The sequence below is a fragment of the Petromyzon marinus genome, chromosome 46, assembly GCF_048934315.1.
Source record: "Petromyzon marinus isolate PM22_M1 ecotype Great Lakes invasive population chromosome 46, UKy_Petmar_22M1.pri1.0, whole genome shotgun sequence".
NCBI classification, from domain to species: domain Eukaryota; kingdom Metazoa; phylum Chordata; class Hyperoartia; order Petromyzontiformes; family Petromyzontidae; genus Petromyzon; species Petromyzon marinus.
The window spans coordinates 11,501,141-11,524,164 of NC_133712.1; the positions used below are offsets into that span (position 1 = coordinate 11,501,141).

The 23,024-nt window shown below is 48.3% G+C and overlaps 1 protein-coding gene across 5 annotated transcripts in view; it reads left to right on the forward strand.

The window, feature by feature from the left end:
- Positions 1 to 23,024, forward strand: part of LOC116952250 (uncharacterized) — a 285,282-nt gene that overhangs the window by 241,933 nt on the left and 20,325 nt on the right. For 4 of the 5 annotated variants that reach the window (XM_076074171.1, XM_032971438.2, XM_076074168.1 and 1 more), the window contains 3 exons: positions 2,743 to 2,881; positions 4,358 to 4,481; positions 15,448 to 15,471. In XM_076074171.1, coding sequence (XP_075930286.1) covers positions 2,743 to 2,881; positions 4,358 to 4,481; positions 15,448 to 15,471 — 287 coding nt within the window. The remainder of the gene's footprint in view (positions 1 to 2,742; positions 2,882 to 4,357; positions 4,482 to 15,447; positions 15,472 to 23,024) is intronic. The other variant, XM_076074170.1, reaches the window with a different exon arrangement.

The following is a 23,024-nucleotide window of genomic DNA, read 5'->3' on the forward strand; positions in this document are numbered from 1 at the left end:
TCTCATCGGCAGAGTCGAGCTTGTTAAATACATGCTGCAGCATTGCCAGATGTTGCGGGCAAGAGAACTCCAACCTAAACTGTGGGGCCTTGGGTTAGATTACGTAAATATATAAACGTGTTGTCAAACCCGCCACCACCCGACACAGCCAATTAGTAAGGTTTGTCACGTAAAAAAATGTGCCAATTTGTTACTAGTACAACACACCGGTGTGGTGGAGAGCAAATTCACAATTTTTATAATATGTACTAGTAACGAATTGGCATCTTCTGCTTACGTGGCAAACCTTACTAATTGGCTGTGTCGGGTGGTGGCGGGTTTAACGACACATTTTTATATTTACGCGATCTAACCCAAAAAACCTGTGTTATGGATGATATTGGTCGCGAAAGACTACGTGTTAAACTGTTGTGGGGCCTTGCTTGGCACAAACAAGCGCTCACTATGAGCTGATTCGCAGCGATGTGGTTAAAAGCATACGTGTGATAAGAGTGCTTGGCTCACTATGATGGTTGCAAGTTTCAATCCCGGTCGGGGGTAACAACTCGGGGCCCATTGTCTCACTGCAGTCGGTAATACGAGGAGCGTTGCATTGCCACAAAATGAACCGTGGTCATCCGCGGTTGCTCCAAAAGTATGTTGCGTGCGAAAGAACTGGAAATGTCAAATGTACACCACTGGCTCAGAACGGACCCCCACCGCTGGGAATGAGGACAACTTTGCAAAACATAAAACTAAACACGTTACATCAAAAACACCGTGCCCTTGAAAGGAAATACAGATGATAGGTGACGTTTTGCATAATGGCCCTTCTTCGGTGGTAATTAAAACATATCCCTTTTCATTTTACGCTGGCATCGTTGTCATTGTAAAAATCCCACGTGAAATTCACATCCTGTAGATGCCACGTCCTCCTTGTATTTTTATCATATAAAATCGTACGTCTTACCGTGACGATGACTCGTGGGCGTAATACACGTGCACATTTATACGCGCACGCGCACACATACGCGTGCGCAAAGAGCACACGCGCGCGTATATAGAGCTTTTTTTTTTGCGGGGGGCAGATACTCACTGGTGTAGTGGACTGCTCAATTGAAGGGTACTCCAGTAAATGGGCTGGGATTCGTGTTACAGCATGGTCGGCGCTTTCAGGACACATGGTTAACTTGGTCGATAGCGCAGGCGCACGGCACGCCCACTCCCGCTACCCACCCCCCCCCGAGAGAGAGAGAGAGAGCCGCATCCACGGGTTGTTGAGAATACGCTCGTCAAGTCGAAGCGTGCGTTCCTGCTCAAACGAGCATAGAGGCGGTTTGCTCATCTCGTCTGTTGATATCCCTGCAGAGCCATTGGTGGAAATTCAACATTCCGATGGTGGTGGCAAGTCTCTCCTCCAAAGAAACAACCGCTGTTGTTGACTGCCCCGCAGAGACTTAGTTTGCCGACCGTGCAATGATGATGATGGCAGTGGCCAGATGTTAACTACTTCGCCGGGTATGCAGGATGTTCGTGGGTTCGGTCCCGACCCTGACGCCGTATATTTAGAGTTTGCATGTTCTCCCCGTGATCATGTGGATTTTTCTCCGGCTTCTCCGGTTTTTCCCTCCACATTTAGAACTAACGTGCATTTAGGGTATTTGGCTGCTGTACATTTTCACATGATGATAAGGCACTTCTCGTTGAGCTATCCTTTGTGGCAGGTCGCTTCTGACAAAGAGCTTTTGAGCTCAGTGGGCCTTAACTGGTAAAATCCAAAAAAGTGCTTGGTTTAGTTTTATCGTCGGTCAACCTTCTAATTTCTGAGCCGCTTTGCTATTTTCTGCTGAACCACCCGGCCAGGTTTTTTGAGAATGCGTGCGCGCGTCTTTTGTCCAAGAGCGTGAATGTCTTGCGGAAGAGGAAGTGGAGGGCAGGGGCGGGAGAGGGCTATGCGTTCGGCCGACTACGCGAGCTGTCTCCGCAGGGCATATCATTGTCTCGAACTCTGGTTCGGACGTGCGGCCATGTGATCTCCCGGTTACGCTCGGCGGGGGGGGGGGATGCTACGATTGCGGGATGTTAACTCCCTCGCCTGGTATACAGTGGGTCGTGTGTTCGATCCCGACCCTGATGCCTGCTGTAGATATGCAGTTTGCACGTCTCTGTCCCCATGGTTGCGTAGATTTTTCTCCGGGTCCATCCGGCTTTTCCCTAAACATTTAGAATCGACGTGCATTTAGAGTATTTGGCTGCAATAAATTTCCACGCGGTAAGCGACCCCCGATTAGCATGGTTTGCTATGTACGGTGCGAAACAGGTTATGGATACATATGTAGATACTTCGTTGAGCTATAATTTGAGGCGAGGTCGCTTCTTAAAAATGGCTATATAGCTCGGTGGGCCTTACGTGGTAAAATAAAAAAAAATTGTTTAGTTTGCGTTGTTTGAAAACTGCCGGCGTGAATAAAAACGCGTGAGTGCTGCATGGACAGCATCTCTTCTGTACGCATGTACGTTGAACTTCTTTCGCGCCGTACGTAGCCAACCGTGCTAATTGGAGGTTCAGGGGAAGGAACCGTACATATGTTGTCAAGCATGAGTTACATTCTTTGCCGTGTAGCACTACTATGCAAAGGGGTTAACGCGCTAACAGCCACAAGGCTACCTGGAAATCCCATCTATTTTGTCATTTTCCTTTTGTTCCGTGCGGTTTTGTATATTTTTTATTTCCTTTGTGTTTATTCATTATTTTTATTGCAGGGCGTCGGTGAGCCGCCGTTCGTTCGGGCAGGGTGACATCGTTGTGCACTCCTGGTACGGCTCCCCGTCGCTCATCAAGGCCGTGTGGGCTATGGCCATAAGCCAGCATCAGTTCTACCTCGACCGCAAGCAGAACAAGGTGAGGAGAGGCTTCCCCCCCGCGTGAAATTATGCCGCGGTCCCCATGCCCACCGGTGTGGGCGGGGTGGGGGCGGCGGGAGGGGGGGGTCGGCGGGGGGGGGCCGGGGGGGGGAGTCGGCGGTGGGGGGGAGGCCCCACCCCCCACCCTGGTTCTCAAACAGAGCAAGTGGGCTTGGCCTGTTATTCCCATGGTAGTAATAATAATACTTTAATTTGATGCGGCGTCATTCATGTCAACAGCATCCCACAACGCTGTAGATTAATTATATCTAAAGGACCAAATCCCATGTGCTGCGGTCATCTACGTACGGTGCCAAAGAAGCCGAACACACACAGACACATGCCAAGCAAATGGAAACACCCGACTACCAAACTAAATCAGAAATGAATAAACAAATTCGGAAATGGCACCAAAACAGAAAGAGTACAAACAGCCAAAAAGTTATCACAACCTGGTCCAAGCCGGCAGCAACTGGACTGCTTGGCTCGTCTTAACAAAGCGACAAAGGCTCGCTTTTAGCCCAAGTTAAATTAAACTAAAACTATGAACTATGTTTATTTTACCAGGTAAGGCCCACTGAGCTATACAGCTCTTTTTCAGAAGCGACCTGGCTGTCACAAATGATAGCTCAACGAAGTGGCTCATCGTGTGGACATTTATAGCAGCCAAATACCTGATTCTAAATGTGCACGGAAAAACCGGAGGACCCGGAAAAAAATCTACGGAACCACGAGGAGAACGAGAGAGGCATGCAAACTTGACACATACAGCAGAGCATCAAGAGTCAGGATTAAACTCACGACCTCCTGCACACCAGGCAAGGTAGTTCACATCTCGCCACCATGGCGCCCCAAAGTTTCTAAGTGGAGCTAAAGGAGCAGTCCTGAAATGTTTTGCTCGCACAACTGCTCGTGAGCTCTATAGACTGCCCCTCGAAGAGGGTATTTGGCCGACTCGTCCATGCCGGTCAGACGTCTCGCAAGAGGTGGGAGTACCCACACTTTACCCCACCACGTGCGACCTACCGATCGACTATGGTGTACTGTGGGTTGGGGGGGGGTGGTGATTCAAGATTCTTGCCAATTACTTCAACTGCCACGCCGGGACATCGAACCGGTGACCTTCTGGACCAACCACGCCTTCACGGCAGCGTCCCAGCCCGAGCGTAGCGGTGTGGAGTCTGCGCCACATGACTTTTGCATCAAGTCCGTAGACAATAATTGTATTCCATAATACAGGTTTAGAAAAGCCTACGTGTTAAACCAATCATTTTCTTACGAACTACGATGTGGATCATGCGCCGTGAGTGCAAGGGCGGCTTCGGAGCGACGTGCCGACGATGCTTTGGTCACGCCAGCATCCTCCCCCTCCCCCCCCTCCTCCCAACCACAACCCCCTTCTCGCCTCCATCGGTAGCGCCTCGAACGCCCAGGGTCTGACCGCTGCTGCCGCTGCGTATCTTTGTCGACGCAGGCGAAAATCCCGGCGGCGCGCAGCATGAGCGAGATTGCGGAGGACATGGGCGACCTGGAGCTGACGGGGACGTCGAGGATGAGCAAGGGACTCGGCGAGGGAGGCGTGGGCAGAGGCTCGTCTGGTACGGCTCAACTTTTGTTATTCTTCCGCCCCCACACACCTCCATGTAAGCGCGTTTCGATACGTCCGCTGCGAAAGAATTTCAACGTATGTAAAATAAAAACTATAAAGTAGTTTATTTTACCAGGTAAGGCCCACTGGCTCTTTTTCAGAAGTGACCTGGCCACAAATGATAACTCACCGAAGTGGCTTATCATGCTCAGCAGGGCTATAAACAAGAGGTGAGCACCAATGCCTCTGATTAATTGAGTAGGAAATCACTTCGATTTTTGTTTAAATTTTTAGTCTGGCATGGCATACGAGCAGCACCTGCTTTCCATAGTACAACCCGCACCTACAATTAGCACACTTGGTTACGTAGAGTGCGAAAGAAGTTAAACATGCATACAACATACCGTACATACATCGGATCCACACCAGAGGCCATGCTAAAACAAACCTGGCGTGCCTCAGGGAGGTGTGAGATAATTTTTCTACTGCGGAAGCTGAGCCGTACCGCTGACGTCACGAGCAGTGAACGAGTCGATTAACACCGGGGCAACCCTTGGCCCTGGTTTGGGCCCACAGTTAGATTCGGACGCCTCGTGAGGCCAGAGTTTGACGGTTTGGTTCTGGCTCGACCCGGCAGAAGAAGGCCAGTGGAAAAACAGCCGGCGTGGTGGAAAAAGGGGATATGATTTGGGGCGGTGCGGCCATTTCACCACCTGGATACCTTTGCCTCACCCCCCGGGGACGATGATATTTACACGGCACAGCAGTGGGGGGGGGGGGGGGGGGAACTAATTTCTGCTTCAGCCTGAGGGGTGACCTTGTGGAGGCGCCGTGGACCATGTTCGTAGAATGAGTGCCGAAAAAGGTGGTCAAGTACGATCAGAATTCACAGCGCAGTTCACTGGAATCGAAGGAATAATCGCAGAGCAGAGCGAAAGGAGCGATTACATTAGAGGCCCTTAAGCTTTTACAAAATAACAAACGCAAAAAAAAAACACACACACACACAAACGTGGCATAGCCCCAAAATTCTAGGAAGCTCTTTCAGGGCCTTTTTGCAAACTAATCCACACGGCTCAGTGGCTGGTAGTGGCTGCAAGCAGCCCACATCCGCTTTGGAAGTGACACCAATTAAAATACTGAGAGACGCTCGTTATTTTTCCCCAGCGATGTATCATTTTTCCTCGTTATCACATTAGCATACGTACGGCTCCACCTTGTCCACCTCCCCACCCCTGCTGGCAGCCACGCCAGCTCTCACGGCTTGGCTCAACACAGAACTTTTTTGTTTCTCTCGCGTCCTTTTATTTTTGTGAATCGAAGCGTTCAAAAGTCTGCAAAACACCGCTCGCTCCCAATGTACGTTGTCACGCGTAGAAAAAAGCCTCGGGACTGTAACACGATTGTCCCCTTGTAGCCCTAATTGGAGATTTCCACGGATGGTCTTCCTGGCCTGACTCTTTGTGAACCCCCGGGAGTGTACGTTTCGATAAGCCCAACGTTAAACTGGGCGCAGAAATCAAACGCGGGTTGTTAAATGGCCCGCCAGTTGGTAAGGGAGTGCAGGTCTCATAGGTAAAGTTTTGAGTTTAAATGCACATCACGGGATGAATGAGCCCCCTCCCCTCCTACATCTCTCTGGGGTTAACAAAGTGAGTACCATAGGAATCAGAGGTTTTTGGGATGATGTCAAATGGGCCACGCATGTCTTTTGCATCGTTCGTGTGTACTTTGTTTAACAGCCAGAGGCAAACGCTGCAAACTGAGAACATGGAAATCAAGTCTCATATCTAATACGTGTTGTCAGTATTTCCATTACAATCCTCCTCGCTTGATGCAGGGAAAGCCTTGGTGGGTTTCCAGATTTTTATTTATTTTATTTTTGCACACGATTTCATTTGGAATATTTGTATATAATCTATCTATCTATCATGAGTCTTGTTATACCCGGTGGAGCAAAGTGAGGAAATTGCCTGGACAGAGGCCACACAAACAAGGAAATCCCCCCCCCCCCCCCCGCTCAAACGGCGCGGCAGGGGATAGGTTGGTAGCAACCGACTTGTCATTCTGCCCTCCACTGTACGCCACCTCGCCAACCTGGCCAGTGTGGGTGTTGTGCACATCTCCGTACCGATCCGTCAACCCATCCTCGTGGTCGCCACGACGTAGACTTTTTGAACCAGAAGTGATGGCGCGTCCATTGCGCTCGCGTGCCAGGATGTCGTTGGTTATGTCACGTGCTCTGAAGGGCCATTGCTCGAAACGTCAACTATTTTTTTTTTTACTTTTAAGGCCACATGCAGTGTTGTTGTTGTTGCTGATGAACGTGTTGAGTTTCGTTTTACTTGTGCAAGGGCATCACTGCCAACGCCGTATCACCGGATAAGTTGTTCATAAATTTGTTGCTTCCGAGGCTTGTTTCTCACACGTATAGGGGTCGGGGCCCTGTGTTTTAAAGGCGGGTGACGAAGCCTGCAGTGGTGGTCCCTTCCAAATAGCCCTTTGCCTAACAACGAAACGGCGCACACCTGTACGCCCGCTGCTCACAAAGGACTTTTTTTTGTGTGTGTGTTTACGATGCTTAAAAATAAATAAAAAACACCGGTCGGTTAATTTAACCGCGCTTCCCCCTCCGGTGAGAACTCGCCTCCCTCCCACCGTGCGGCTCGCATGCGGGAGACGCGGTGTGGACGGGGGGGGGGGGGGGGCGAAGCGGGGGGATGAGGAAGGGTGACCCCCCCGGAAGGGGCTGAGGGAAACGCCGCTTGTCACGCCGGTGTGCGGATTCTTATTTTAAAACGGGGGGACGGGGGGGGGGGGGGGTAGGGACGCGGCGGAGGGGGGCACCTCTTGCGCAAATCGTGTCCCTGAACTGCGGAAGACCGGAGGGGAGGGGGGGGGAGATTGGATCCAGCGCAGGAAGTTTACTTGGAGGCCTCTTCCTGCCATTCATGCGTCGTCGGCTTGCGTCGGCGCTTCACGGGGCCTCCGGTGGTCTATGGCCCACAGTTTGGGACCCACGGCTCTAGGAGAAGCCTTTCACCGCCCATAAAAAAATTTGTTTTTAGCAATCACTGTTTATTTCTGGATTGAAAAGGCACTTCTGTAGGACTGATTTTTGTGTTTCGCGGTTGGCTACGTACGATGCGAAAGAAGTTCAACATTCATTTATTTATTTACGAATGGCAGCCTTCATGGGTTTCAAGTTGCTTCTTCGTGAAGGCTCTGCATTGGGATGTTTGTCCGTTCAGTTCGGTGTGTGACGTTATGTCATGATCATTTTTGCTGCCGTATGTGTGTGTTCCCAATTGTGAACCCATGACACCTGGGTCTGTTCCATGACCTCCTGCCAGCGGGCGTTCGTCACTTTATGTGGCCTTAACGTGCACATAGCCTGGCACAAGCGCCGTTGGTAGCGGTTGTTGTTCCCAATTGAGTAATTTGCGGATTTTTGGAGCACAAAATTCGGACCACGGCGCTGGCACACAGTGTGGTCTGCTCTTGCCAGTGACGTCAGGGTATATTTAAAGTCCACTATCAAGCAGACGGCACATGTTTATTGGCTATTAAATCCGCAGTATTAACCAGGGCGGCTGCCGAATTTGAACCGGGAACTTCTGCAGCAGGCTGTGGGCACGCGACCGCTTAGCCATGTCAAAGTACACGGATAAAATGCTTGGCTCGTGTGTGTACTCGTATAAAACACCTCATTGGTAGCACTATACATGTCATGACTTAGACAGCCTGTTGCTCATCGCTCTCGCCATTGAGAAACTCAAGTGTTTGGAAGTTTCACATCAAGCCAGATACAACGTCGACAAACTGTGATCTGCTGCGAAGGCAAACGTTAAAGGTCCCGGGAAATAATGCGAAACATTAGGACATTGTTTCATCGTGTGCAGGTGTCATAGCCTCGACGAAAATGTGAAAATCACCCGCAACTAATTCTTAGTATCTTTAAACAACGACCTCTGTGAGAATGGCCCCTTTGTTGTGGACTTGCCTGGGCAGGAAAGCCTCTTTAGCCATCACATTGTGACAAGGTACATAATTAGTTTATGGATGCTGACATTAAATCTGTGTGTGCGTGAAGGGGGGAATGGGTAGCGGTAGTGTAGCGGTTAAGCGTGCCGCGCTATGAACCTGGTGACCCGAGTTCGATTCCCGCTCACGACCGCCAACACCAGTGACGATTATCAGAACCGGTCCTGGGCCTCCTCTAGGTCGACTGAGCCTCAAGTGAGTACCTGGTGTGGTGTGTAAACATTGCCACTAGGGAAACAAAGGTGGCTGGGCGTGGTGTTGGCCTTCATAGGTGCTCGCTAACAGCACATGCCCCAACAGTCTGTTCATCTTTGTTTTTGTATGTTATATCGAGTAGGATATCTAGTATAGCTCAACCCATGTCACCTGGGTCTGTCCCACGACCTGTGAGCTGACACCTCATGTGGCCCCCAAGTGCACCTAGCCTGGCGTAGGCACTGTGTTGACGCCGCCGCTTGGTGGCGAACGGCGGCGGCTGTTGTTCTTTCTGGTACGTCAGTTTGGGTAATCTTTGCATCCTGCGTGCGTGTACACGTTTGAACATGTACTCTTAATCACGGGTGTGACAGCTGAGGCAACCGCTGAGACCGTGGAACAAAAATCGGCTCTAGTGCTCCGTACTATTACGCCAAGCCAGCCCACCCGGGCTGTCACTTACAATGTGTGTCGTCGTCGACAATGATGGCGACGACGTAAACCTGCCCCCTTTGTTGTCCCAAATTGGTACCGGCTCACAGAGGAACGACGGCTGATGGGCAGGAGTGACTTTGAAGCCGCGCGATTCATCGTCGCTCGGCCTGGTCCGCGTGTCATCGCGCGTCGCACTGTACGTCTGTTGAACTTCTTTCGTGCCGTACCTAGCCAACCACGATAATCGGAGGTGTGTGGGGGGGAAGGCCAAGAAACGTAACACAAGGAGCAATTCTAAAGTGATGAGTTTGTGAATCTCGATGATTTAAAAGTGCCGTAGCACCGAGCGTTCCAGACGGCCGCAGAAGCGTATCTGAAAGCGTGCGATGCGCCGTGTGACCATCTTTGTTTTTATGGCCACAACCAAACTTAGCTCATCATCGCTACGAAATAAAAACCGGAGATGGGGGGCAGTTGTGGGGGGTGGGGGGTGTTCATAATAAGAGTAACGTTAGAGCGTCTCGAGCGAGTGCGGGAGGACCGGCGACCCTGTGAAAAGTTGCGGACATTCCACATTACAATGGCGAGAGCCAGTCCTATCCTGAACAAGGTTGAGACTGGCACAGCTCTTCCGGTTGCAGGACACGGCCAGATTCCGTGCTGGCAAGTCGAGCCTTTTGTCAGAATCGGAACGTCACACATGGTCGCGTGTGGGAGTTGTTCACCCTTTACCGTTCCGAGACGTCTGCAAATTGCAGGGTGGTTTGGGGGTTCCGCTCACTGCTGAATCTCAGAACTCGCGAGCGGCTCGACGTTAATTTGATTAAGAGAGGTGTAGTAGCGCCGTTTTTTTCAACCTCATGGTACTAACTGCAGAGAACCGTAGCAGCACGACCACACTCTATGACAGGTGATACGACACTGCGCCACGCGCCCTCCCGCATGGCCTTGTGGGAGCCTCTGCCCTGATGAAGTTATTTTATTTACGTTATTTATGCTTGTGTACTGATGGTGTACACATACGTCATCGGAATGGGAAAGAGTTAATTTGTACTTTGACATTGGGTTTTGTTAGAGTTTTTATATAATGTGTGCATAGGCATTGTTTTGCAAGTTTCCCCATTGGCTTATTATTGCTGGATACATTCGTCAATAAAACTGCACACGTGCTCTTAAGAAGGGCCATTCCCAGAAACGTCTCCTGTTATCTATTTTTCCTTTTAAAGCTTTTTTTTTAAAGCGTTTTTGGCCAATGCGTTGAGTTTTTTTTTCTGTATGTTTGTACACAACTGCCAATGCAGCAGCAGCAGCAGCAGCACCAAACTATTTGTTTAATTCACTGGTTCAATAGGATAGCGTTTAGTCGTTATCATATTCTCTTGGTTCTGGGTTTGAACTTAGAGTACCAGAGGTGCGGGGCACATTGCGCTCTCTTTTGCGGGGTTTACCGAACTCTTCGCTGCTCCAACATTTTAAGTGCGGAGAGCTTACATTTAAAATCCGAGTTAAATGTAGGTTTTTGTTTCAATACTGCAGAGATAATTACATGCCATTAACACGGCTGCCACACACACACGAGCCTCACTGCCCCATAAATTGATACGAAACGCACCGCCTGCGATCCTCGCTCCAATGCGCGCCGCCACTCCGTGGTCGGCTTTGGGGGTGGGCGGGGCGGAGCGGGTGATTTGGCATTCTCTTCGCTTCTTTATTTTCGCCAAATAAATGTTCGAATGTCAATTCCCAGGAGGTGGCGTTGATTATATTGCACCATCGCAACCGCCTACCGGGGGTGGTGGTGGGGGTGGGGGCGTACAACATGCTGGCAGTGAACGATTGCAGAGGGCCGTTGCCCGAAATGTTCTGGGGGGGAGTGCGTTTTAACCGCAGTCTTTTCGACTGCTCGTATAGAGTCAGAATATTTATTTATACTGCAGGAGGAAGCCGATGAGCTATAAAGCTCTTTTTCACAGATGTCCAGTAGAAGCAGGTCCGAACGTGACAATAACAAACAATACAGAAACACGATAGGAGTGCAAAGGAAAGGTGAAAAAAATCACCTTAAAAATAACAAATTAAAATAAACTAAATTTTGATTTGAAGCTTTCGTGACTGCAGGGATTCATATTCTTGGTTCTTTCGGTAAAGTCACCACGTAGAAGGGAAACAATAAAATAATAAAAATATAAAACAATTAAATTATCACGACGTTTCACACCTGATGATTGCTTGTGTTGCAGTCGAAACGTCGTGAGAATTGTATTGTTTTGTATTTTTATTATTTTATTGTTTCCCTGCTACGTGACTTTACCGAAGGAACCAAAAATATAAAATAATATTTTAATCTAGATTTGAAGCTTTCGTGACTACAGGAATCCACACTCGTTGGTTCTTTCGGTGAAGTCACGTAGGTAGAAAAAATCATAGATCACAACGTTTCGATCGCAACAACAAGCGACCGTCTTCAGGTGCACTCTCATGCTCACAGGTCCTTTGGATTGCACTCTCATGCTCACAAGCTCCTCACAATCGCTGGCCCCACCCTCTTGCCCGATGCGGCAAACCCCCCTCCCTTCCCCCCTCTCGGGTCAATATAATGCCTCGTCCACTGCAGTCCGATTCTTTCACCTGAAGACTGTCGCTTGTTGTTGCGTCACTTTACCTAAAGAACCAAAGAGTAATTATATTTTACTGGCTAAGGTCCACTGAGCTATATACCTCGTTTTAAGAAGCGACCTGGCCACAAATGATAGCTCAACGAAGTAGCGTATCACGTGGAAAATTATAATGTGAAGCGGCAGAACTCTAAACGGTGAGTTCACATCCCAGCCTGGTCACATTGGCCCGTGACCCCTCCATGGTCAGTCACGTGATCACTATCTGGTGAGACTGCATCACGTGGTCTGGGTAATAAACACTGCATGCCTGTCTTACGGACATCCGGGCACCTGCCTTAGGAATGTGGAACTTTTCCGACCTCTTTAAGACCACCAGTGTAGATTAAAAATGCTCAATGCTGATTTGAAGATGTATTTGTTTTTATGCCAGTAGTGATGAAGGTTAAAAACTTGAAAGGAATATTATTCCTTTAGGTCATTGGATAAACGTCAACTCTAGATGGCAACAGCGTTTTGTTTCTCTAGCCTGAATTGTCGAAAAAAGTGTAACGTTTTGTACCCGACAAGTTATTTGATGATGATGCTGCTGTGTTGGCAGTGGAGCATAAACACAATGAACAACAACAAAAACTCAACACGCTTGTCAATACCTATTAGCGCGGTGCCTTTTTGAATACTGTCCCTCCTGTGCTATGAAGTTAGGGCCATTACCTGAAACGTTGCCTATCTATTACAGTGAGGGAAAAAAGTATTTGATCCCCTGCTAATTTTGTACGTTTTCCCACTGACGAAGAAATGATCAGTTTAGAATTTTAATGGTAGGTTTATTTGAACAGTGAGAGATAGAATAACAACAAAATCCAGAAAAACGCATGTCAACAATGTTATAAATTGATTTGCATTTTAATGAGGGAAATAAGTATTTGACCCCTCTGCAAAACATGACTTAGTACTTGGTGGCAAAACCCTTGTTGGCAATCACAGAGGTCACACGTTTCTTGTAGTTGGCCACCAGGTTTGCACATATCTCAGGAGGGATTTTATCCCACTCCTCTTTGCAGATCTTCTCCAAGTCATTAAGGTTTCGAGGCTGACGTTTGGCAACTCGAACCTTCAGCTCCCTCCACAGATTTTCCATGGGATTAAGGTCTGGAGACTGGCTAGGCCACTCCAGGACCTTAATGTGCTTCTTCTTGTGCCACTCCTTTGTTGCCTTGGCCGTGTGTTTTGGATCATTGTCATGCTGGAATACCCATCCACGACCCATTTTCAATGCCCTGGCTGAGGGAAGGAGGTTCTCACCCAAGATTTGACTGTACATGAACCCGTCCATCGTCCCTTTGATGCGGTGAAGTTGTCCTGTCCCCTTAGCAGAAAAACACCCCCAAAGCATAATGTTTCCACCTCCATGTTTGACGGTGGGGATGGTGTTCTTGTGGTCATAGGCAGCATTCCTCCTCCTCCAAACACGGCGAGTTGAGTTGATGCCAAAGAGCTCCATTTTGGTCTCATCTGACCACAACACTTTAGCCCAGTTGTCCTCTGAATCATTCAGATGTTCATTGGCAAACTTCAGACGGGCATGTATATGTGCTTTCTTGAGCAGGGGGATCTTGCGGGCGCTGCAGGATTTCAGTCCTTCACGGCGTAGTGTGTTACCAATTGTTTTCCTGGTGACTATGGTCCCAGCTGTCTTGAGATCATTGACAAGATCCTCCCGTGTAGTTCTGGGCTGATTCCTCACCGTTCTCATGATCATTGCAACTCCACGAGGTGAGATCTTGCATGGAGCCCCAGGCCGAGGGAGATTGACAGTTCTTTTGTGTTCTTCCATTTCCGAGTAATCGCGCCAACTGTTGTCACCTTCTCACCAAGCTGCTTGGCAATGGTCTTGTAGCCCATTCCAGCCTTGTGTAGGTCCTTGATATCCTTGGAGAGCTCTTTGGAATGGAGAATATAGAGTTTATTGATAACATTAAGGTAATTTATATTTTCGTTTTTTATTGGTTCACTATATAGTACTGTGAATAGCTCAGATGTGTAGGCCTTGACTTCAACATAGCCATTTCTGTGACCAGTCACTAGCTAATCACTCAGTTATTTCAGTGCTAAATTCGCCTAGTTATTTCAATGCTAAATTCTCCTGTTTGATTTGTACTAAGTGCCTCGGTGAATGTGTATGCTCTGACTTTAACATAGCTATTTCTGTGACCAATTACAAGCTAATCACTCAGCTATTTCAATGCTAAATTCTATGCTAATTCCTTTGTCAAGGGGTGCCTCTGCGGATGTGTATGCTTTAACTTAGCTATTTCAATGCTAAATTCTATGCTAATTCCTTTGTCAAGGGGTGCCTCTGCGGATGTGTATGCTTTAACTTTTAACATAGCTATTTTTGTGACCAATCACAAGCTAATCACTCAGCCATTTCAATGCTAAATTATATGCTAATTCCTTTGTCAAGGCGCTTTGTTTCCTCTCACACAGACAGTCTCGTCCCTTCACCTGATAAAGGCCGCTTGTGTTGTGGCCGAAACGTCGTGAGAATATTATTGTGTTATTTTATTTTATCAATTTATTATTTTATTCTCATTCTACGTTACTTTACCGAAAGAACCAAAAAAGATGAATCATTGCAGTCACGAAAGCTTTAAATCGAAATATATATTTTTTCCTTTTCAAGCCACACAGTGTTATAGACACACATGTTGAATTCTCTTTTATTTGTGTTTTTCTTCTATTCGGAGATAGTTTCAGTGGAAATAAAAATGCACTTGTGAATTGTCGGCAGTGTATTTGTTTACGGAATTTAATCAGTAACTTGGCTGCGACCGTCAAGCTCGCTGCCCATGTGATGCTGCCCCCTTGCTGAGCTTGTGCATTCTTTCAAAAAAAAAACGAAGAGACTCGCGTTGGCAGGAGTATCCAAGCATAAACCAAAAACCTCACCGCATTCATTTTGAACATTGCTTTGCAACCAAAATAAAATGCGGCAAAGTGGGCGAATGCTTTGGAGAGTCGCCCTGCTTGTCTTGACTCAGTGCTGCTGAATGTATGCACTCCCAGAAGGCCGTGCAGCTGACGGGTCATGTAAGAGATACTTTTGTTTTTGTTGTTATGTGGAGAGACCGATACAAAAAGGAGACGTGGTGTCCGCTTATTTCAGTGCTCGAAAGAAGATCCACTACTTTTCTGTCATCAGGGATTAGCAATAGCAAAGGTTATTAATTCTCTGTTTTTAACATAATAATTTTTCGGATCATTTTCTCTGGCCTAACAAAACTATTGAACTGCTTTTCCAACTATTTTTTTATTTGACCAGGTAAGGCCCACTGAGCTATGTAGCTCTTTTTCAGAAGTGACCTGGCCACGAAGTGGCTTATGTGAAAATGTATAACAGCCATATACTCTAAATGCCCCTCCCCCCCTCCAACGACACACTGCTCACGAAAGTGCCCCTGCCGTGTTCGTCAGCATGGGTTTCCCTCCCGTTGCGAATGAATGCCCAGTGATTAATTTCCGCCTTTGTTATTTTAATTCAGGAGTGAACAATGGCGCGTAAAGATTTTCTCATGTTTTTTTTATTTAACTGTAACAGCGGGGGTTTTGATGTGAAGCGACGGTGCCTCTTTGCTTTGCCTGGTTCTGAACCGTCCCTCTTTTCCTTTGCTGCCTGACCCAAAGATGTCGCAGAGAAACTGCCTAAAGGTCAGTACGCCTTCCTTCACCTGCCATTCCTAGCGGGCTGTATTTTTTTTTTACTTCACGTCGAGTGCGCTACGTGCTAATTCGCTCTGCGCGGTCGGTCGCGGTTGGGTGCACGACCCCCAGGCATCCCCCCCCCCGAGATGCTGCAAGCCGGCCGGATCGGTCGGCCCATGTAAAATATCCACGAGCGACTCTCGGGGACCAGACGTGGCATTCTACGGCACGATTCGTCTCCGTGCGTGAATCCCATTCGTAGCATCTTGGGCGTGGTGCTGTCCATGCCCCACCCCCTCGTGTGCCGTGCCAGCCATCGTGGGGTGCTCACCAACAGCACTTGCCCTGATAGTCTGTTAAGGCTGTACAGGGGACCTTTGTCTATATATATGCAGTACGATTGTGGCTTTGACTAAATCACCTGCAATGCAACCCGATCTCGGAAGCTAAGCAGATTTTGAGCCTGGATAGCTCTCGGATGGGCGACGGGTTGGCTGCAGGCAACTGCGATCCCATGCGGTGGGCATTGCAGTAAAATCCATATCTGCGTTGCACTCCCTGTCTTCATCAATCCGCACCGACCGGCATGGTGAAAAATGGTCTAATTAACCCCCGTGACCCCAAGGGAGACTGTCCAAAGGGCCGTACACGTACGTAGCCAACGGATGAGCGCGGTTGGCTACGTACGGTGCAAAAGAAGTTCAACATGCATACATAATACACACACCTACCGCACACACAATCTCCTGCGGGCGTCATGCGTCGTAAAGTTCACTGCAGGTGGAGCAGTGGGCACAGCGGTTTAACGCTCTGTGCCGTGAACCCCGCGTGACCCGAGTTCACATCCCGAACCGGTCACGGAGGATCTTCCAATTCACCAATCCCCTCGCATTGACCAACAGGGTGAAGTATGGTCAAACAACACCGCACCACCACCCCCGCCCCCACACGAGACCAATGCGGTGTTGTGAGCAGGCCCTCGTCGAGCAGTGGATCAGCGGCAAGGCTGTACAATATTTTACGATTGGGATTTTAACGTGGCAGGAAAGAAACTCGCAAGGCACGGGCTTTTGAATGCTTTGCGCGAGTGTGCATTTTCTACACGCGCTACTGCCCGCGTGCGTGCGTACATCTCACGCTCGCCAACCTCCCCACCCCCCCCCACCCTTTGTCGACTTCAGCGGTAGGCTGCCGAATTTTTTTTTCCCCTTTGACGTTTGCCGTTTGACCGCTAACCGATTTTTTTTTGTTTTACCAAGGCAACAAAATGGAAAGAGACCGACGCTCCTTGCACGCTACGATGCGGCGCGATGACGCTTAGCGAAAATTGGTACGCCGTTATGTTTAAAAAAAAATGGTTTTCAATTCAATTGCCAGCCTACCGCTGAAAACGGCAGAGTTGGCAAGTGTGATCTATATATGACCCTAAATCAGTGGAACCCACAGGGTGGGTCTGCAGCTTAACATACTGTCCCTGTAATTGTGTGCAGAAGACTTCTTCTTTAGGGCGCTCGGCCATGCCAGCGGCAGGTGATGGAGTGTAAGTAATCTGCTGGGTTAAAGGATTAAGGTCAGGGGGGACCCCCCTTGTGGTGTAACCCTTAGTGAGAGTAAACAAGGATCGGTAGTTGTTCTTACTTCAGATGTAACTGCGCATACAAGGGGGTGGGTGGCCAGCACCACGCTTGGCCGCCTTTGTCTCCCTCGCAGCGATGTTTCCACACCACACCAGGTACATAGTCGACCTGGCGGAGGACCAGGACCGGTTCTGATAATCGTCACTGCTGTCGGTGGCCGCGAGCAGGAATCAAACCCGGCTCGCCGGGTTCGCAACGCGGCACCGCCAACTGCTGCGCCACTGCTCCCCACGGCACGCACACGCACGCAAGCACACGCGCACGCAATGCACACACACGCGCACGCAATGCACACACACACGCACGCATTGCACACACAACACCCGTACCCCGGTGTAACGTCTTGAGCTCAACTCCTGCCGCTGCTTTCCTCTGCGCCGCTCTCCCGCCCCCCTTGCCTCGCGCACCTCGATGATTCTAGCGGCTTTATTGATCGTCGCTCCCCCTCCGTGTAGATGAATGAATTGGTGGGGGGGGGGGGGGGGGGTGCCAGGCTGTTTCAAAATTTGTAAGCCCTGAGCGCTGCTTGGGATGTTGAAAGGAAACTCGCGTTGGGGGAGGGGGCGGAGGCGATCTTATCCCTTTCCCGACGGACGAAGTGCACGTCGTCGGTTTTTTTTCTTGCGATTGTGTTCCGACGGCGTGCATGTCTGTCATCAAAACGAAACCGGAAGGGAAAAATCAAATGAAATATCATTACCGGTACCGAACAGGCGGGGAAGGGAGACTTGTTCCCAATCCGGTCTCCGAGACTCTGCGAAGAGCACCATTTGCACATCGGAGGATCCCGGTAACGACGATGATGACAACCACTGTAGCACCCTAACATGGCGAGCCATTACGAGGGCACTGAAAGATAGTGCTGTCACCGTATTCGAGGCCAATGCAATTACCCTATTTTAAGTATATTTAGAGTGTGCAAGTACAGTGGGCGTATGTTTGAACATTGTTATTGTACGTTAAGTGGCGAAACTCTTTAAGCATTACTACGATATGTAATCGTCGTTTGAAATCGATTATTACGCTCGTGATGCCGATATCAATCAAATCGTGGTGTTAAAATAGATTACATTTTTTTTATTTGCTTGCTTCAATTCATTTTTGCCACTGAAGAATTGGGCCACGTTCACTTTTGCACTACAATAGAAAATATAGCAGAATAAAATAACAAAACAATGATTATCGACTTGACGTGATTATGAATCTCGTAACAGTCCACGGAACCACATGAGGAGTGGGGTGGCGGGGGGGAATAGTGATTCCAGGCCAGAAGAGAAATTACGACAATGATGTATGTTGATCTTCTTTCGCACCGTACGTAGCCAACCGTGCTAATCGGGGGGTGCGGGGGGGGGGGTGAAGGACAACAAACTAAACACAACAAACAGTTATAAAGAATGAAGATGGTAAATTGACCATTTTCATAATACTAATAATTATTAACATGTATAACTTGGCGCATTTCATCTATAGATCCCAATGCACCACCATGTATGGCAAGCAGGAGACCAACAGAACCTGCAGGGTACAGATCTTGGCGGGGATTAAATGCCAATTTACCCACTCACTCATCCACTCGCTCAGAACCTGCAGGGTACACGGCCGGAACTGTGGGGGTAATGGCCAATTTAAAGAGGCGAGTTTTCAAGCTAGGACTTAAATACATCTAACGACTCTCTCATTAGCAAAGCGTTCCAAATCCTGGGAGCTTCGTAGTGGCAAAAGCCCCGATCACCTCAGGAAATGAGCCTTGATCTCTGAATACTGAGAAGGAAGCGTAATTATTTTATCCACCAACAGATAAGTAATGTCCCCTGTTGTGCAGTGTTTAGTGTCAGTGATATTGATTGGCTAACTTTTAGAATCAGACTATCTATTGAGACTGGAGGAATCCGATGAGCTATAAAGCTCTTTTAACAGATGTCTGGTAGGGGCGGGTTAGAACGTTACAACAACAAACAATACAAAAACTCGATCGGAGTGAAAAGTACAGGAAAGGTAAACAGATTACACAAAAAAATTACAAAACTAAACAATTTGCTTATTTTACCAGGTAAAGCCCACTGAGCTATTAGCTTTTTCAGAAGCGAAACTTGGCCAAAGTGGCTTATAACGTGGATATTTATCGCAGTCAAATAATCTAAACGATCAAAGTACGTGTTTCTAAATGTGCGGGGTAAAACCAGAGGACCCGGGGAAAAAAAAATCCACGAGATCATGGGGATAGAGAGAGAGACACGCAGACTCAAAATATACAGCGGGCGTCTTTGTGAGGCTTGGTCAAGCTCCTGGGCGCTGGTGACTACGTACGTGGCCTGTACTTCAGCACTGTGAAGGCAGTGAGGGTTTGGTTGGTGGCTTGCGCACAAATTTATGAAAAACTCCCCAACTACCTGTGGGCACTGAGGTCGCCACATCTCCCAGCTTGCCAGGGTATGATGGTAGTACAGCAAGTGGGTTAAATACCACCATCTCTACACGCATTGAACATTACCTCGCACGCATGGGTTCTCTCTCTCTCTGCTTTCCTCCCACGTGTAATGAATAATTTATGGTGTTGGCCAAACATCTCAATATAGGACCACAGAGCATGGCCATGGTTGATATCCGTTCTGGCTGCCATTTCCACTTGTCTGTGGATTCCCTCACCTCTGTATCACACTCTCTCTCTCTCTCTGGGAGATTAAACATTGTACACGTTACAAATTCCACATTATTTATTTGTGTTTCATGTTCCAATACAAGGTTTACCTTGGTGTGCACTCCAAAGTAAATCTACGTGTGAACAGCTATGTAGTTTAACACGTAGGCTTTCGTGATCAATATCATCCAGAACAGGTTTTTTGGGGTTAGTTCGCGTAAATTTATGCGATCCAACCCAAAAAAAACCTGTTATGAACAACTGTGTACATTACGCATGAATTCCTGCAGCTGTTAATCCGTAAAATGCTAACACGCGCACATTTAATAATCACAGTAAGCTATAAATATGATATTACAAGTCATCTCAAAACTGATCAAGGCACGGTGGTGTAATGGACAACTTTATAGAAAGGCAAAGATCCCATCTATAGCCTTAGACTGTTGGTCCAAGTGCTGTTAGCGAGCACTTATGAAGGCCTACACGGCACATGAGGGAGTGGTTTGCAGCGGTACTCATTTGAGGCTGAGTCGAGACGGGGAGGCCCAGGACCCGTTCAGACATTCGTCACCAATGTGGCTATGAGCAGGAATAGAACTCGGGTCACCGGGTTTGTAGCGTGGTGCACTAACCACTGCACCACCGCTCCCCCCAATCGGTACCATGGATACAGAATCACACCATTGGACGCGCAATTTTATATTCTCTACTGGACAGTGACTCAATAAAAAAAAATTACGCAACAGCCACAACAAATTCAATAACGATTAAATTGGCTTAATTTTAATGGGTACCATATTTCTCTCCAAAGATATAACGTCCGTGACATCTTACAACTTAATGCAGGGTGTGATTGCCCGAATTATCTTGACCAAGAGTGCGCCTTCTAAAATCGCAAACGGTCTTCGGAGTAAATGACTAAGGCTTTTGTTTTCCCCGTGGACTCCTTTTCCTGGCCTGCGTAGTGACACAAAAGCCTGCCGCATCGGAACGGCAAAGATTTGATGGCGATTTCTCGTAATTACGTTGCTTCCGTAACCACGGCTCAATGTTGCGTTTACGTCCTTCGGGGAATGCTTCGAAATTGGGATCCCCCAAGCCTCGTTGGCACAAAAGCAACAACAACCCTAAAAATGTTACGCTGTCATTTAATTGCAGGATAATTCATATCCACGTACGGCAATTGCAGTCTGTTTACAGGCATGCATTAAAAAAATTAAACTGATGATTAAGTATTATCTTCAGCTTTAGGATGTATAAATGAACAATCCGACACGTGTAGTGGGTTCAACCGAGTCGCAGACGTACACTTGGAGGCAACACATTTAACTCCAACACACGGGGTAACTTCCCCTTAACAGAATAACAACCTGTGGTGGTGACCACCAGGCTAGCTACACTAGTCACCACGTGACTGGTGTAGTTCGCCAGGTGGTGACCACCAGGCTAACTACACTAGTTACCACGTGACTGGTGTAGTTAGCCAGGTGGTGACCACCAGGCTAACTACACTAGTTACCACGTGACTGGTGTAGTTAGCCAGGTGGTGACCACCAGGCTAACTACACTAGTTACCACGTGACTGGTGTAGTTAGCCAGGTGGTGACCACCAGGCTAGCTACACTAGTTACCACGTGACTGGTGTAGCTAGCCAGGTGGTGACCACCAGGCTAACTACACTAGTTACCACGTGACTGGTGTAGCTAGCCAGGTGGTGACCACCAGGCTAACTACACTAGTTACCACGTGACTGGTGTAGCTAGCCAGGTGGTGACCACCAGGCTAACTACACTAGTTACCACGTGACTGGTGTAGCTAGCCAGGTGGTGACCACCAGGCTAGCTACACTAGTTACCACGTGACTGGTGTAGTTCACCAGGTGGTGACCACCATGCTAACTACACTAGTCACAACGTAACGAGCTACTACGGACCAGGACCACAGCTCGGGTCCAGGTCCACGTGTTGGAGACTCGGTAGGACGTAGACGAAGGTTTCTTCAGGATGAACAACAACGCCGGCCCCTCTGGGGCCCCGGCTTATATTCTCTGCGGCGTGGCTGCCTCCGCCCTTGGCCACGACCACCTGCCAGAATCCTCGGGAACAATCTGGATGCTAACCACGTGACCACCCCTAGGCCCCACTTGGGCCCCTTTGTAGACTTAACTGGTCACGTGTCCTCCCGGGTTAACCAGGGTGCCATGGCCTTTAGTAACCTCATCCTACGGCCTGCACTCCCACACCCTGTCCTGTAGGGTTGACACTGCACGCCAAGCGTGGTGCCATCCAGCGCTATCAATCAGCGCTCACCGGGTCCCTCTAGGCCCGGTACTACACCCACACCATTGTGGTATCCGTCATGTCGTTTACTGCATGCCGCGCCTCTCTAGGGCCGGCACTGCACAGTGACATCCCGCGATGTCACTACATATGTGAATGTGTAGGTTTGCATATTCTTGGTTCTTTCGGTAAAGTCACGTAGATACAAAACAAAAAGCAAAATTAAAAGCAAAAAACCCACGACGTTTCGATCGCAAGAAGAAGACCGCTTGTGTTGCGACTGAAACGTCGCGGTTTTCTATCTACGTGACTTTACCAAAAGAACCAAGAATATGAATTCCTGCAGTCACGAAAGTTAAGTATAAATTTAGGTTTGCAGAGTTTGATCCTGGAAAAGGCTTGCTCGAGTCTCAAGACTTAATTTGCCACGAGGATCATGCATCGAGATATTGGGCCAATTGCGATTTCATTTTTTGCATTTTGTTGCACGTGGGAAGAAACCCTGCAACCTACAAGGGAGACAACTACAACAACCAATGGAGCGCACAGGCAAATCACAAATATTTTCGGCGTATCACCATCTGTTGGCCACTTCGCAAACCGACCCAGTTCAGCAGTCTTACAGCACAAGGACAAACACACTTTCTTCACCAACCAATTTTACACCGAAGCCAATGTGCCGGATTAACGGCGCGTAGCGTGGATGAGCAGGATAATATCGTACAGCCCAGTGGTGTCACGGTAAGATTATCATCTGGGTGTGGATGGTAGTCGGTTGTAATTTTCCCAAATCCCCAACGTTAGCTGCATTGAATAATGACATGCTTACAGTGAGGGGAAATAGTATTTGATCGCCCGCTGATTTTGTACGTTTGCCCACTGACAAAGAAATTATCAGTCTAGAATTTTAGTGGTAGGTTTATTTGAGCAATGAGAGACACCATAACAACAAAAAAATCCAGAAAAACGCATGTCAAAAATGTTATAAATTGATTTGCATTT